This window comes from Triticum urartu, chromosome 1, assembly GCF_003073215.2.
Source record: "Triticum urartu cultivar G1812 chromosome 1, Tu2.1, whole genome shotgun sequence".
In the NCBI taxonomy this organism is placed as follows: Eukaryota; Viridiplantae; Streptophyta; class Magnoliopsida; order Poales; family Poaceae; genus Triticum; species Triticum urartu.
Genome location: NC_053022.1, coordinates 556,468,343 through 556,480,565, shown reverse-complemented (window position 1 = coordinate 556,480,565; position 12,223 = coordinate 556,468,343). Strand labels below are relative to the sequence as shown.

Below are 12,223 nucleotides of genomic sequence, written 5' to 3'. Positions count from 1 at the left end.
CCATCTTGCTCATTAGTAAAACCTGTATATGACTTACCTCAGGAAGATAAATATGCATATACCCTCAAATTGATATGTGCATGGGAAGTAAAATAAAGAGTAAGCAACATACTATATAGTTGCAACTTGCAACTTAGGAGGTATACAGGACAAATTATTACCTCTCCGGGTGAATGTTAGTCTTGTATTTCTTCACAAAAGTGATCGTGCTTCCTCATTGAACTACAGTACAAAACAACTGTCTGGTCAGCTCTATTCTGAGACAATTAATGATCAGTATGAAGAATTCCTAGTTTAGGCCCTCACGAGCATGTTAATGTTAGTATACTCCACACAGGAATACATACAAATTTGAGGAATCACCTTAATTATACGATTATACACAGGCATAAGAAACTGGCAGAGAAGGTTAACTAAGAACTGCATGCAGGACCTAAGAGACCAGATGTATATATTTACATGCATCTGAAAACTCACGCTACTCTGCACGAACAAACTGAAATTGTAATGGGAAGCCAATTAACACTGAATAACCTGTGATATTCTGATATGTGTTCTGCAGCTGCAACCCATGACCTGACAACTTCACAATTTGCAATAAGCAGGGTATTAGGGACACTCACATCTGTCTGGAAACATCTCAGGATAAAAAAATATATAGTGAGGAAAATAAAAATTAGGAAAAAGTTCAGAATAAGACTGCAGCAAGTACCACCAGATGGAAGATGAAGTGGGCGGAAGAGAAACTAAATCATAGGAATAAGACGGGTATTTTCCCTAAAAAAGTGTCTGGATTTGCTGATGTGGTAGACTGCTGAGGTGGAGTGATGTGGATGGTTGCATGTTGATTAGTGATGTGGATGGTTGCATGGAAGGAGTACTACTAAGTAGCTCATTAATCTTTTTGCAATAAAATAAATTGGTATAAACAAGTAACCATTCTGCATCCAGTGTATGAACCAGGTCTTAGAGAACATTCCTTTCTCTTTTGCCAATTGATCTTTCTTTCTAAAGATTTTTTCAACCAAAGAAGGAAGATACCATGAACCAGGGAACAAGGCAAGTAAAAAAGGTTAATTTAGTTTTGGGTGGGGCGCGCCACACCCGGGCTATAGTGCAACGCCCGACGAACACGCGAGGACCCTAGTGGCAAGCCACTAAGATGGATTCTCCCCCACAAAAAATAAATTTAATATCGTTGTGTACATGTAGTCCATATATCAGATATTAAACTGATAAGAACAGATACTACACTTGATTTTAGCCAAAAGGCCGAGAAAGGTATGAGTTGCTATGGAGCCTTGCCCCTGCTCTTATACCCATCTGACAGGCTCCACGGAGCTGCGCTAGCAGTGTGGGACTAATGTTACTGTCTGCAGTTCATTAACGTTTCGGCGCAGAAGCCCAGCAAGCAATACGGTACAGAAAGCCTCAAAGCCCGTACGTGTAAAGGCCCACCAATACGGGCTTGTAGGTTGTTCCCCTGAAAATAATTTTTTTCTTTCCGGCGACTGTCTTATAGTAAAAAATACTACTGCTATACATATAGAAAAACCCCTAAAAAAACATATAGAAAAAGAAACGTGACTCGTACTACTAGGTTCACTTGGTGGGAACTAGCTTGAACACTAAGGGCCAAGATTTCCGGTCACGACGAACCAACTCTTCCACACCAATATGCGATGACCGGGCACGACGAACACGAGGATGAACGTGCTCATGACCATGTAGGGCGCCAATGTCCTTGCATGCAGAGATTTTTCAAAGATAGACATGTGAATTCGCTTCAGATTCCATGGTTCAGAATGAATCCATTCTTGGTCACGCTGGCGATAGGGGAGGGGAGAGCACAAGGGCCGAGCAGTCATGTGATGGCTCCATCCTAAACATCGATTGAACGAAGTCCTTCTGAACCGAAACTCGTGATGCCCACTGGGAGGATCTGAAAATGTTCATTCATTCAGAGTTGGGAACTGAAGAATTCAGAGTACTTCGCTAATGCATGGGTTGTGTAATTTAAATACTTGCTCTGAAGTCTGAACTATAGTATCACTAACCAGTGGGGAAGGGCTGCATAACATGTCCAAATTATGAAAAAGAGTTTCCCCCGCTTTGTATTACAAAGCAAACATCCAATACAACCAACGATAGGTGCTGGAGCGGAAGCAGCACAACCACGCCAAAAAGAAAAGAAAAAGAAAAAAGAAAAGAAACAAATGCCGATAACGGCGGAACGATAAAGACGACGGAGCCTCGCGACCGCTGCTTCCACCGGAAATCGTCCCCCAAGCTCCGAGACTCCGAAGCGCCGGTACCAATCAACACCTCCAAGAAGGGACGCGACGATGACGACGCTGCTACCAAAGGTTTCCCCCGGTACACGGCGAGGAAAGAGGAAGGGTAGCCCCGATGCCCTCCAGGAAGGTACGATGGCACCCTTAGGCGCCACCGCGTCGGTGTCGGCCAAGCCAACAGGGATTTCTCCCGATCCCATCCTCCACCTCAGGCACTCCGGTGCTCGCCACCAAACTGACCACCACCCTGTGCACACGGACACGAAGCATCCCACGCTGTCTCACCACGGCACCGCGAAGATGGCCTGCACAACGAAGAAGGGGAGCCGGGACTAGGGCAGCAGCACCGTCAGCATACTAGAGGGCCCCACCTCCACCGTCCATGACGGTAGCCGACCGGACGCCAAAGCGGGAGCTTGCTGGGCCCGTGGCCCCACAGGCCCGGCCGAGCCCTCAGAGGCCCGGACAACTCCCGCCTCCGCGCCGCAGGATGCATGCCGTTGGCGTCGCTGCCCCCCGTCCGAGCTGCTCCACCACCTCACCACATAGACGACGACGAAGCCACGCCGGGGGCCGCCCGCTAGGACCCAGATGGGGCCCGCGGGCCCCGATCTGGGCCGGGGGCGCGCCACCGGCCAACCAGCGCCACCACATCGTCTCGCCGCCAAGGGGCCGTGCCACCACCGAGCGAGCTGCCGGCCACCGCGCCGGGAGGCCGGGCCATCATCAGGCCGAGGGGCACCGCCGCCACCTCCATGCCCCGGGCAGGGAGCCGCGCGCGCGGGGACAGGCCGGCCCCGCCGCCGCCAACACCACCCGGCCCGCGCCGGGGGCGCCCGTCGGCGGCGGCAGGGAGGGAGGGCGCGACGAGGGCGGCCGAAGGGGAAGGAGGGCTCGCGCCGCCCCGGCCACCTCCCGAGGAGGCGGCGTGGAGCTGATCCAGGGGAAGGGGGGAGGAGGGAGGGGAAGGGGGTGGGGCGGCCGGCGACCGGCGGCGGCGGCGGGGGCTAGGACGGCCGGCGGCGGGGGGAGGGAGGGAGGAACCCTGGGTCGGGGGAGTCTCTTGGCTAATACTCCCTCTGAGCCCTTTGTTTGGGAAGGAAACCAACATGTCCAAATTAAGGGCATCCACGGCATCGCGTGTTGCACAGTTATAGAAAATGTGCCTAAAATAAAATTATACTAGGCTGAAAATACTTCAGAAGGATTTCCAGGTCAATAACAAAAAAAACAGAATGTGCAAGTGCTTGCTTTATACTCCCTCCGTCCCAAAATTATTGTCTTAGATTTGTCTAAATACCGATGTATCAAGTCATGTTTTAGTATTAGATACATCCATATCTAGATAAATTTAAGACAAGAATTTTGGGACGGAGGGAGTACTATCATTCACTTCCGTTGTGATGCCGGTCTCGAAACCCCTCAAAACTTGCAGAGAAGTCTCGAAATCTTCCATCAATGGGAGTACAGTGTTCAGAAAGTGGCTAGGCACTAAAAACCAATAGACAGGTGCGCTTCGTCTCGTCCGCTCCCGCGAGCGGCGAGGCAAACCCTAGCGATCTCCTCCAGCCCCCCGTTCCTCCCCCCTCCTCCTCGCCGCCGCCGGCTTGCGCCGCCGGGCAAAGCCCGGCCGGCGACGGCGGCGGCGGGGCATCTTCCCCCTCCTCGTGGCGGGCTGGCGCGGGACAGTTCCACGCCATGGAGAGGCGCCGTTATGCAGGATGGCGTGGCGTGGCGGCGGCCGGGATAGCGCAGCGGAGGCGTCCTAGGTTGGGGGCGCGGGCGGCTGCGCGTCAGGGGCACGGTGGGGCGTGCTTGCTCAGGCGGTGGCGGCGGGCGTCTCGGCCCAGATCTGGATCGGGCTGATGCTCGAGTCGACGGCCGGCAGGCGACGCGGGCTGCGACGGCAAGGGCCGGCCAGTAGCGTGCGGGGCTGCGAGGTGCGGCTGGACGCTTCGGGGGCTGGCCTGGTTCCGCCTGGATCGAGCGGATGCTCGGGTCGGCGGCCGGCAGGCGACGCGGGTCGCGACGGCAAGGGCCGGCCAGCGGCGTGCGGGGCTGCGAGGTGCGGCTGGACGCTTCGGGGGCTGGCCTGGTTCCGCCTGGCTCGCGGCGGCGCTCCGGCGGGTGGCAGCGGCGCGGGGCTTGCGGCGACGCCCGGCGTGTATGGGTGGCGTAGCTCCCGTGCGCGGTCGGCGGCGTGGTGGGCTTCGTGGTGGTGGCCCCGTGGCGGCGGGGGCCTGCGGGGAGTTTGGGCATCTCCGTCCTCGACCTGGATCGGCCATGTTTGGGGACTTCGGTGGCGTCCCTCCCCTTCGGCGGCTCGACGCGCGGGTGCGTGCCCGGCAGCTCTGACGCTTGGAGCTCGGCGGATGGCGCGGGTTGGGCAGTGGCCGTGGCCGCTGCTCCGGCCGTGGATGGCTCCACGGTGGCTTGGCAAGTCGGCTTCGGCGACGGCTGGCACGTCCTGGCGTCGGTTTGTTCGTAGGCGGCTTGTATCGGCCTTTAGCCCCCTCCCCGTCGTCTGGTCGCTACTTCGGCAAAGGGCTGCCCTTCTCCCAGCTGCGATCCACCGCTCGTCTCGCGCTCGGTGCGCAGGTCCGATCTCGTCTCGCGCACAGTGCCACAGGACTAAGCTCGTCTCGCGCACGATGCAGCAGGACTGACCTCGTCTCGCGCACGGTGTTGCGGGACCAAGCTTGCCTCGCGCCCGGTGCTGCAGGACGGGTCGATGGAGGCCAGGTGGCCGGCCTATTGGGTCTCGGCGCTTGGGGTCGCCCAGGGGTGCGAAAGGTGGTACCTTTCCGCTCGTCTCTTTGGTTGGGATAGCGGTAGGTCTCGGGTGAGGTGGTGTCAAGGTCTTGGATGCCGGGGCGGCGGCTCTGGTGGTGGTTGCGCGGTGCTCTCGGGCGGAGGCCGTGGCTTGGTGTTGCTTGGTGGCCATGGCCGTGTGGGCGGCATGGTCGCCAGGGTGTGGCGTTCGGTGGCGGTGAGTTTTGGTCGGGGTGAAAACCTGTTCTATCTTCGGACGGACCGGCGGCGGCGAATCTCGTTCCCTTCTTGAAGGCGTCGTCGCGGCTCTCATTGTCCGTCGTGTGGCTCCGGGGAAAACTCCAATCCTCGGTTGGGCGGTGGCGGCGCTCCGGTGTCATATCCTTCCTGAAGGCGCCGCCTTAGAGCCCACAGTTCTTCATATGCGACTTCATCTCTTCGCGGTGTAGTTTTAGGGGTGGTGTTGCCGCGCTCAGCGCCTTTGTATCTTGCCTTGGGTGTGTGCATGTGTTGTGGTGGCGTGCGTTTGTACTGGGTTGTTGGGATCATGCTTTATATATAAAGCGGGGCGAAAGCCTTTTTCGAAAATCTTCCATCAAGTTCATCTTTGCCTGGAGACAGATGCATAAAAAGAATGTCTTTACAGATTTCGGAGTTAAGCTCTGTTTCATATATCGAAGTTGAGCGTATACACACCAGCCATCTTGGAGACTCCGGGATGAAGAACAGGCCAGGAATCAACAATGTGCAAGGCAAGGTTCCTGAAAAACATGGCATTTTCCTGAAAGAATGGAGGTGGCTTTGGCGTGTCCTCCGTCGTTGATAGTGGCGACACCTAGATCCAGATTTGGCAGTCTGGGATTGTCGCGTTTGTCTTGGTGACCTCGTGTGATACGGTTGAGCTGCCGAGCGAAAGCTCTGCGCTTTCGCTTACAGCGACGACGCTCGTGGGTGTCGCTTTCTTCTTGAAGACTTCGTTGTGGTTCTCCTCTCCGTGCCAAGGTTCCAGGTGAAAGCTCACGTCCACGGACTCGGCAGCGGCGACGCTTCACGTCGTCTTCCCTCTTGAGGGCTTTATCGTGGATCTTAGGTGTGCTAAGGCGTAGCGTGGTGTCGTACATAGTCCTTCATGTATTCTCCTTCAGTAGCGTAGTTGTGTGCGTTCTGCATGAACCGGATATCTCGAATCTGCTTTTAAGAGGGCTACTTCTCCATCTTGTATTGTTCGCTCGTGTACTTTGATTGGTTGTTTGTTTATATATAAAGCGGGCGAAAGCCTGTTTCTAGAGTTCGGACTCCAGAGTTGATCATACTCTGTTTGTAATGATCTCGAGCCCATCATGAGCCATTTTCGAGACAAATAAGATAAATTTCTGTGTGTCTGTGTGGTGGGGGAGGGGTGTGGAACACAAAAATTCTCGCACCTATCAAAAGACGACCAATTTTTCCTAAGTATAAAGGTAAGACATTATTATGATTTGGTCGAATCCCCCCTTTATTCCTCAGTAGCTCATTATGTGTACTGAAGATAGCATACCTACGATGCTAGCTTAACCTATTTCTAGTCAAAATTGAGCGAGCTAGACTTGGATCACCCTCTCTCGGCTCATATTACAACCGAGATACAAAAACAAAGCTTGTACCAACTCATTTGTTTTTGAACCAAACCAAAAAATGAGTTGACCTCATTGGGCTCACAAACTTTAAACGGAGCCCTACTGCTTGGTAATGTTTTTACCAGTAGGCACCAGACTTCATAATACTTGTCTACACAAAATGTTTACGAGTTTCTTACACAGTGAACGTAGGCGCGGTATTACCTCTTTGGGTCGTGATTAGCGATTTGATCAGGTTTGTTGTTTCACAGTTCAATTTATTCTGAATTAAAAGATTTAATCAAATCAAATTGCAAGTTGAATTAAATATTTAATTTGGTTTTTGTTGGGGTGCGCCACACCCAGGGCAGTAGTGCAACGCCCAGGAAACACACAAGGACTCTAGTGGCAAGCCACTATGATGGATCCTCCCCCTAAAAAATAAATTTAATATCGTTGTGGACATGTAATCCACATATCAGATATTAAACTGATAAGAACAGATACTACACTTGATCTTAGCCAAAAGGCCGAGAAAGGTATGAGTTGAAACAAAGCCTTGCCCCTCCTCTTATACCCGTCCCAACAGTTATGCCGAGCCGCGCAAGCGGTGTGGGACTAATCTAACCGGGAGGCTTTTCTATTTGATTAGCTTTTTTTTAGACAAATTTGATTAGCTTGATTACCGTTTGGGCACAGAAACCAAGAAAGAAGACTGGGCCTCAAAGCCCGGCCCAGCCGTACAGCCTCGGCAGGAAACACACGGCCTTTCTGGGGCTGCTCGTTCCCGCTGAAAATATGATTTTCTGCATTTGTCTTACAAAAGATACATAACACAAGAAGAAATAATGTACCACGTGATACATGTGGTAAGCAATCCAAACAACTCAAAAAGAAGAAGAAATAATGTGACCGGTACTACTGATTCCACTTGGTGGGAACTGGCTGCAAGGTTCGAAGAGCCAAGATCGCTGACCGTGCAAACCAATTCTTGCCAGCCTAACATACGTTTTTTTACCCTAACTTGAAGAGCTACACACCATCTGCGACGACCCGGTGGCGCCGCGGATCAAGATCGCTCACCGGAACGACCACTGTATCTCCTCCAGGGTCCTCCCCTTGGTCTCCGGCACCCAAAGTATGACGAACACGAGGGCGAACGCGCTCACGACCATGTATGACGCGAAAGTCCCTGCAATCATTTACAAAGATGATGAATGAACATGTAAAAGTTCATCAAGTTTCATGGTTCAGAATTATTCCTTGGTCAGGCAAGAGGGGAGAGCAGAGGCGCTGAACAGTCACGTACCGCCAGCGCTCCAGCTCAGCAGCAGGTTCGCCGTCATTGTCACCCCGAAGGAAGTGAGCATGTTGGCCAGCGTCGCGAAGCTCCCCGCGAAACTCTTGATACCCACCGGGAGGATCTGAAAATGTTCATTCAAAGTTGGAACTGAAGAATTCAGAATATTTCGCTTATGCATCGGTTGTGAATTTCAGATGCCTGCTCTGAATTGTTATTCATGGCATCTCTCTGAGTTGTGGTTATGTAAATGCTCCAGAGGGCTATGAGAGGCCAGCAGCTCTTACCTCTGACATTATGAGCCATGGAATGGCACCCATGCCGAAGGAGAAGGTGATGATATAAGCCTGAAGAAAACATCCAGGTTAAGAAGATTTTTTGGCACAGCTTCGTTCACCGCATATGTCACACGACGAAATGATGTAACTGCAGACATACCACAAGAGCCACCAAGGACACCATGCTTAAGATGTAGTCCGAGTGAGCATCATGTGGTAGATTGTCCTGTAACAAATAACCATCACAACCATACGATAAGTTCAGAGTGACTTGGCAGAAGAGGAAGACACCCAGTGATAAATAGTGTTTGCCGCTCAGCATCTTAAAATGCCATGTTTTTTTTACCAGAATCAAAGGCTAAGACACCTGAATATACCTTGAGGAAAAATGCAACAGAAACTGCAAGAAGGCTTAGAGTTGTCCCAGCAGTAGAGATCTGAAATTTGAAGTGGGAAATATATTACAGTTACATACAGCTTACACTTCATTTAAAAAACATACAGCTTACAAACTAGTAGCGAGGTTGTGAGGAACTTACAATAAGGAGCATCCGTCGGCCAGCTTTATCTAGTAGCGAGGTTGTAACTCCGGTGGCGAGAACCTAATAGAGGTAGTGCTGTCAGTGAGACGAGATCGAACCTTGCTAAAAAAGATAACTTAAATGGCCTCAAAACATGTTACATCACATACCTGAATAGCTCCAAGTGCACATGTGGCCAGGTCACTGTTTGTGAACCCTAATGAACTTTACATGTCATATTTACAAGCCAAAGTATCACAATTGTACTTAAGGAAAATCATTTTTGTACTTCAGAAACAGATGAAACTGCTGGTACTTTGAAGCTATTTGGTCAAGACGAATGATTTTACAGTAGACAATGAAATTGCATCTTCCTACTTCGATTGAGAAAGCAGAATGAAAAACCATGCCATGAGTTAGTTATTGTATTACTCCCTCCGTTCCGAATTACTTGTCTTGGATTTGTCTAGATACGGATGTATCTAGACTCATTTTAGTGCTAGATACATCCGTATCTAGACAAATCCAAGACAAGTATTCGGAACGGAGGGAGTATATTTATTGAAGCTAGCATAGTGCTGAACTCATAATTACAAGGAATTGTTGGGTATAAATCTGTTGGGATCCCCTGTCACTGTCAGGTTGGTTATGTAGCAAACAACCAAACACCTCTCCTATTATTCCAGTCTAAATTAGCAAAGGTAACCTAATTCCATCCGAAAAGTCATGCCTACAACTAGCTATGCCTAAACGATAAAAAAAACACCTAGAAAGGAAAATGCTGCATAACTCACCTGCAGCTCTGAAGATTCTACTTGCGTAAAACAGTATGCCATTTATCCCACATAAATTTTGAAGTACTAGCAGGCCAGTTCCTATCTGCCCAAATGTAGCATAATTATCATTTTAAAAATGCAGTAACTTTTGTATGTGATGGACCAAAAATATGAAAAAGGGTAAGGAAATTACTAGTAAGGGAGTTCGGTACTTCTTTTGATTCAGCTCCTGAAAACGGACCGTAGCCTTTTTGTTTGCAGATGCTACAGCTCTCTGCACAATAGCAATCAAAAAGTTCAAATCTAAAATCAATGATGTTACTTCTAGAAGAGTGACACACATATAGACACATTTCCAATTTTAAGGAAATTATACTAGGCTGAAAATACTTCAGAAGGATTTCCAACTCAATAAGAGAGAGAAAAAGAGTCCAAGTGGTTGCCTTTATATCATTCACTTCCGCTGTTATGTCGGTCTCGAAACCCCTCAAAACTTGCAGAGAAGTCTCGAAATCATCCGTCAAGTTCATCTTTGCCTGAAGACAGATGCATAAAAAGAATGTCATTACAGATTTCAGAGTGATGCTCTGCTTCATATATCGAACTTGAGCATGTACACACCAGCCATCTTGGAGACTCCGGGATGAAGAATAGACCAGGAATCAACAATGTACAAGGCAAGGTCCCTACAAGAATGGATGACAGAGATTTGCATCAGAAGCCGGGTGTCAGAAATTAATGAAAATTCTTACAAAAACAGGGTATCAGAAATTAACTGCAAAATGGTAACAGCAATACCAAACTGCAGTAATATGATAGGTGTTTATTAGTTGCATTACCTAGTACTGCCAGCAACCTCCAAGGAACAAACATGCCTAGCACATAGGCCAAGAAGATACCAAGGGTGATAGACAACTACATAATGAACAACTGCACGGTGAGTTTGACATGAACAATCCATGTACTTGTGACTAGTGAGAATAGGCGGCGTACCTGGTTCACAGAGCCAAGAGCTCCTCTTGTGCTCTGAGGAGATATCTCTGCTATGTATACAGGCACCTGGTATGATGGCATCACACAATTCATACATAACAGTTAGTGTTGTAACTATTAACTAGTCCAATAATGCATCGACAGTAATATAAATTTTGTATGAACTATTGACCATTCTGCATCCAATATATCGACATATCAGTTGATCTATCTTTCCTGAACATTTTTTTAACCAGGTGAGTACTCAAAATCTGAAAGGCACAAAATAAGCATGCACCGAAGATGCTCTATACGAACCGTATATGATATGACGCCAACACCAAATCCTTCGAGCAACCGTCCCATATAGAGAAACGACGAGTCCTGTAGATGAAACATAAGCATGAAGGAAAAGGTTGTGGAAGTAAGCTTGGAAACATGTGGGCGCATCGTGTCATGTCATACATTGGCAAAGGAGATGGCGAGCCAACCGATGATATTCGGAATCGCCGCGATCATCAACGACTGAAATTCAGTCAGATGCAAGCACATTATTAGAGTATATAAAAGAATGTAACTTCAGTTCAGTGGAGTAAAACAGAAGCCTGAACTTTTCTCACTATATACTTCATCTGCAAAAATATTGCAACACCAGCTCCAAATTTAGAGTGCCGCACGCAACTAATTAAGTAGCTCACGAGATTCGAGACAAATTGTAGAAGGTCAAGTCCTAACTCTGGCTTAAGTAGTAGTCAAAGGGAGAAAAATGGTCGAAACTTCTCACCCCTTTCCGGCCAATGTGCTCGGCCATCTGCCCGCTGGCGATGGCCCCCACCATGGCGCCGACGTTGGACAGCGAGCCGAACGCCGAGAACTGCAGAGCACGCTCGCGCACACACGAAGCTAATCAACATTTTTACTCCAAGAAGTAGAAGTCAAAACAGAGCAAGCATGGAGGCTCCAAAGAAGGACCTGGGAGATGGAGAGGCCGAGGTCGCGGATCATGGCGTCCTGGGTGGGGGAGGAGAAGCCGCAGGTGAAGCCGAACTGGATGGGGCCGAGCGCGACGATGAGCGTGCAGAGGAGCGCCGAGACGTGGGACTCGCGCAGCACGGCCATGGACGAGGCGCCGACTATCTGCCGCGACGACGACCCCACCATCCTGTACCAGCTGCCCGTGTTCTTGAGCAGCAGCGGCTTCCGCGTGCCGCTGCCCTCATGGTCGCTGCCGCTCTCGTCTCCCCCGCCGCCGTTCATCGCCAAGCCAAACGAAGCTAGGCGCGAGGGGATAGTGGCGACAAGATCGGAGGGAGACGACGGGAGGAGCAAGAGCGACAGTGGGAAGAAGAGGTCAGCCGGAAGTTGGTGGCGGATTTGGGACAAGCCGTGTCTGAGCTGGAGAATAATCCAGTTTTGTACTCGGCCAACGGAAATAAATGGGCCAGATTTGTCTCTCCTGCTGTTTCTGGGTATCCAGCCGGTTCATAGGCGCGTCGACGTTATAATACTACGTGTCCACATCACGCGCTTGCTTCTCCAACTGTGCCACATGTGTTGAGTATCAACTTGTAAATCTTATACCTGTATTGTATCGTAAATTTGTAATTTGCACGTGGTTAGCAATTTAAATTGCATGTGGTTAGCGATCCGATCTCTGCACGCGACCCTAGCCCTCCACTATACACATAGAGAGAGTTTGCATTTGGTTTGATGCA

The 12,223-nt window shown here is 50.0% G+C and overlaps 1 protein-coding gene and 2 non-coding genes across 3 annotated transcripts; all 3 read right to left on the bottom strand.

The window, feature by feature from the left end:
- Positions 1-1,088: 1,088 nt before the first annotated feature.
- Positions 1,089-1,285, bottom strand: LOC125533419. Its single transcript, XR_007294295.1, has one exon. It is a non-coding gene; the product is annotated as a U2 spliceosomal RNA (small nuclear RNA).
- Positions 1,286-7,007: 5,722 nt separating this feature from the next.
- Positions 7,008-7,204, bottom strand: LOC125533418. The gene has a single exon (XR_007294294.1). It is a non-coding gene; the product is annotated as a U2 spliceosomal RNA (small nuclear RNA).
- Positions 7,205-7,445: 241 nt separating this feature from the next.
- Positions 7,446-11,950, bottom strand: LOC125529525 (sugar transporter ERD6-like 4). Its single transcript, XM_048693938.1, has 17 exons — positions 11,481-11,950; positions 11,293-11,382; positions 10,974-11,033; positions 10,827-10,892; positions 10,530-10,595; positions 10,376-10,451; positions 10,158-10,222; positions 9,980-10,072; positions 9,730-9,810; positions 9,555-9,639; positions 8,931-8,977; positions 8,779-8,841; positions 8,617-8,676; positions 8,400-8,465; positions 8,249-8,308; positions 7,971-8,085; positions 7,446-7,853 (listed from the first exon to the last, which is right to left on the bottom strand). Exons 1-17 carry the CDS (start codon positions 11,763-11,765, stop codon positions 7,741-7,743), a joined length of 1,491 nt encoding a protein of 496 aa, XP_048549895.1. The 5' UTR covers positions 11,766-11,950; the 3' UTR covers positions 7,446-7,740.
- Between the last annotated feature and the right edge of the window lie 273 nt (positions 11,951-12,223).

What these genes read in the sequence shown, in the direction of transcription:
- LOC125529525 (XM_048693938.1), bottom strand. Translation starts at nt 11,765, where the DNA reads ATGAACGGCGGCGGGGGAGACGAGAGCGGCAGCGACCATGAGGGCAGC. An exon ending in AGCACATTGGCCGGAAAGGG is followed by an intron (nt 11,034 to 11,292) that starts GTGAGAAGTTTC and finishes ACTGAATTTCAG; the next exon opens with TCGTTGATGATCGCGGCGAT. An exon ending in GCCGACGGATGCTCCTTATT is followed by an intron (nt 8,677 to 8,778) that starts GTAAGTTCCTCA and finishes TTCAAATTTCAG; the next exon opens with ATCTCTACTGCTGGGACAAC.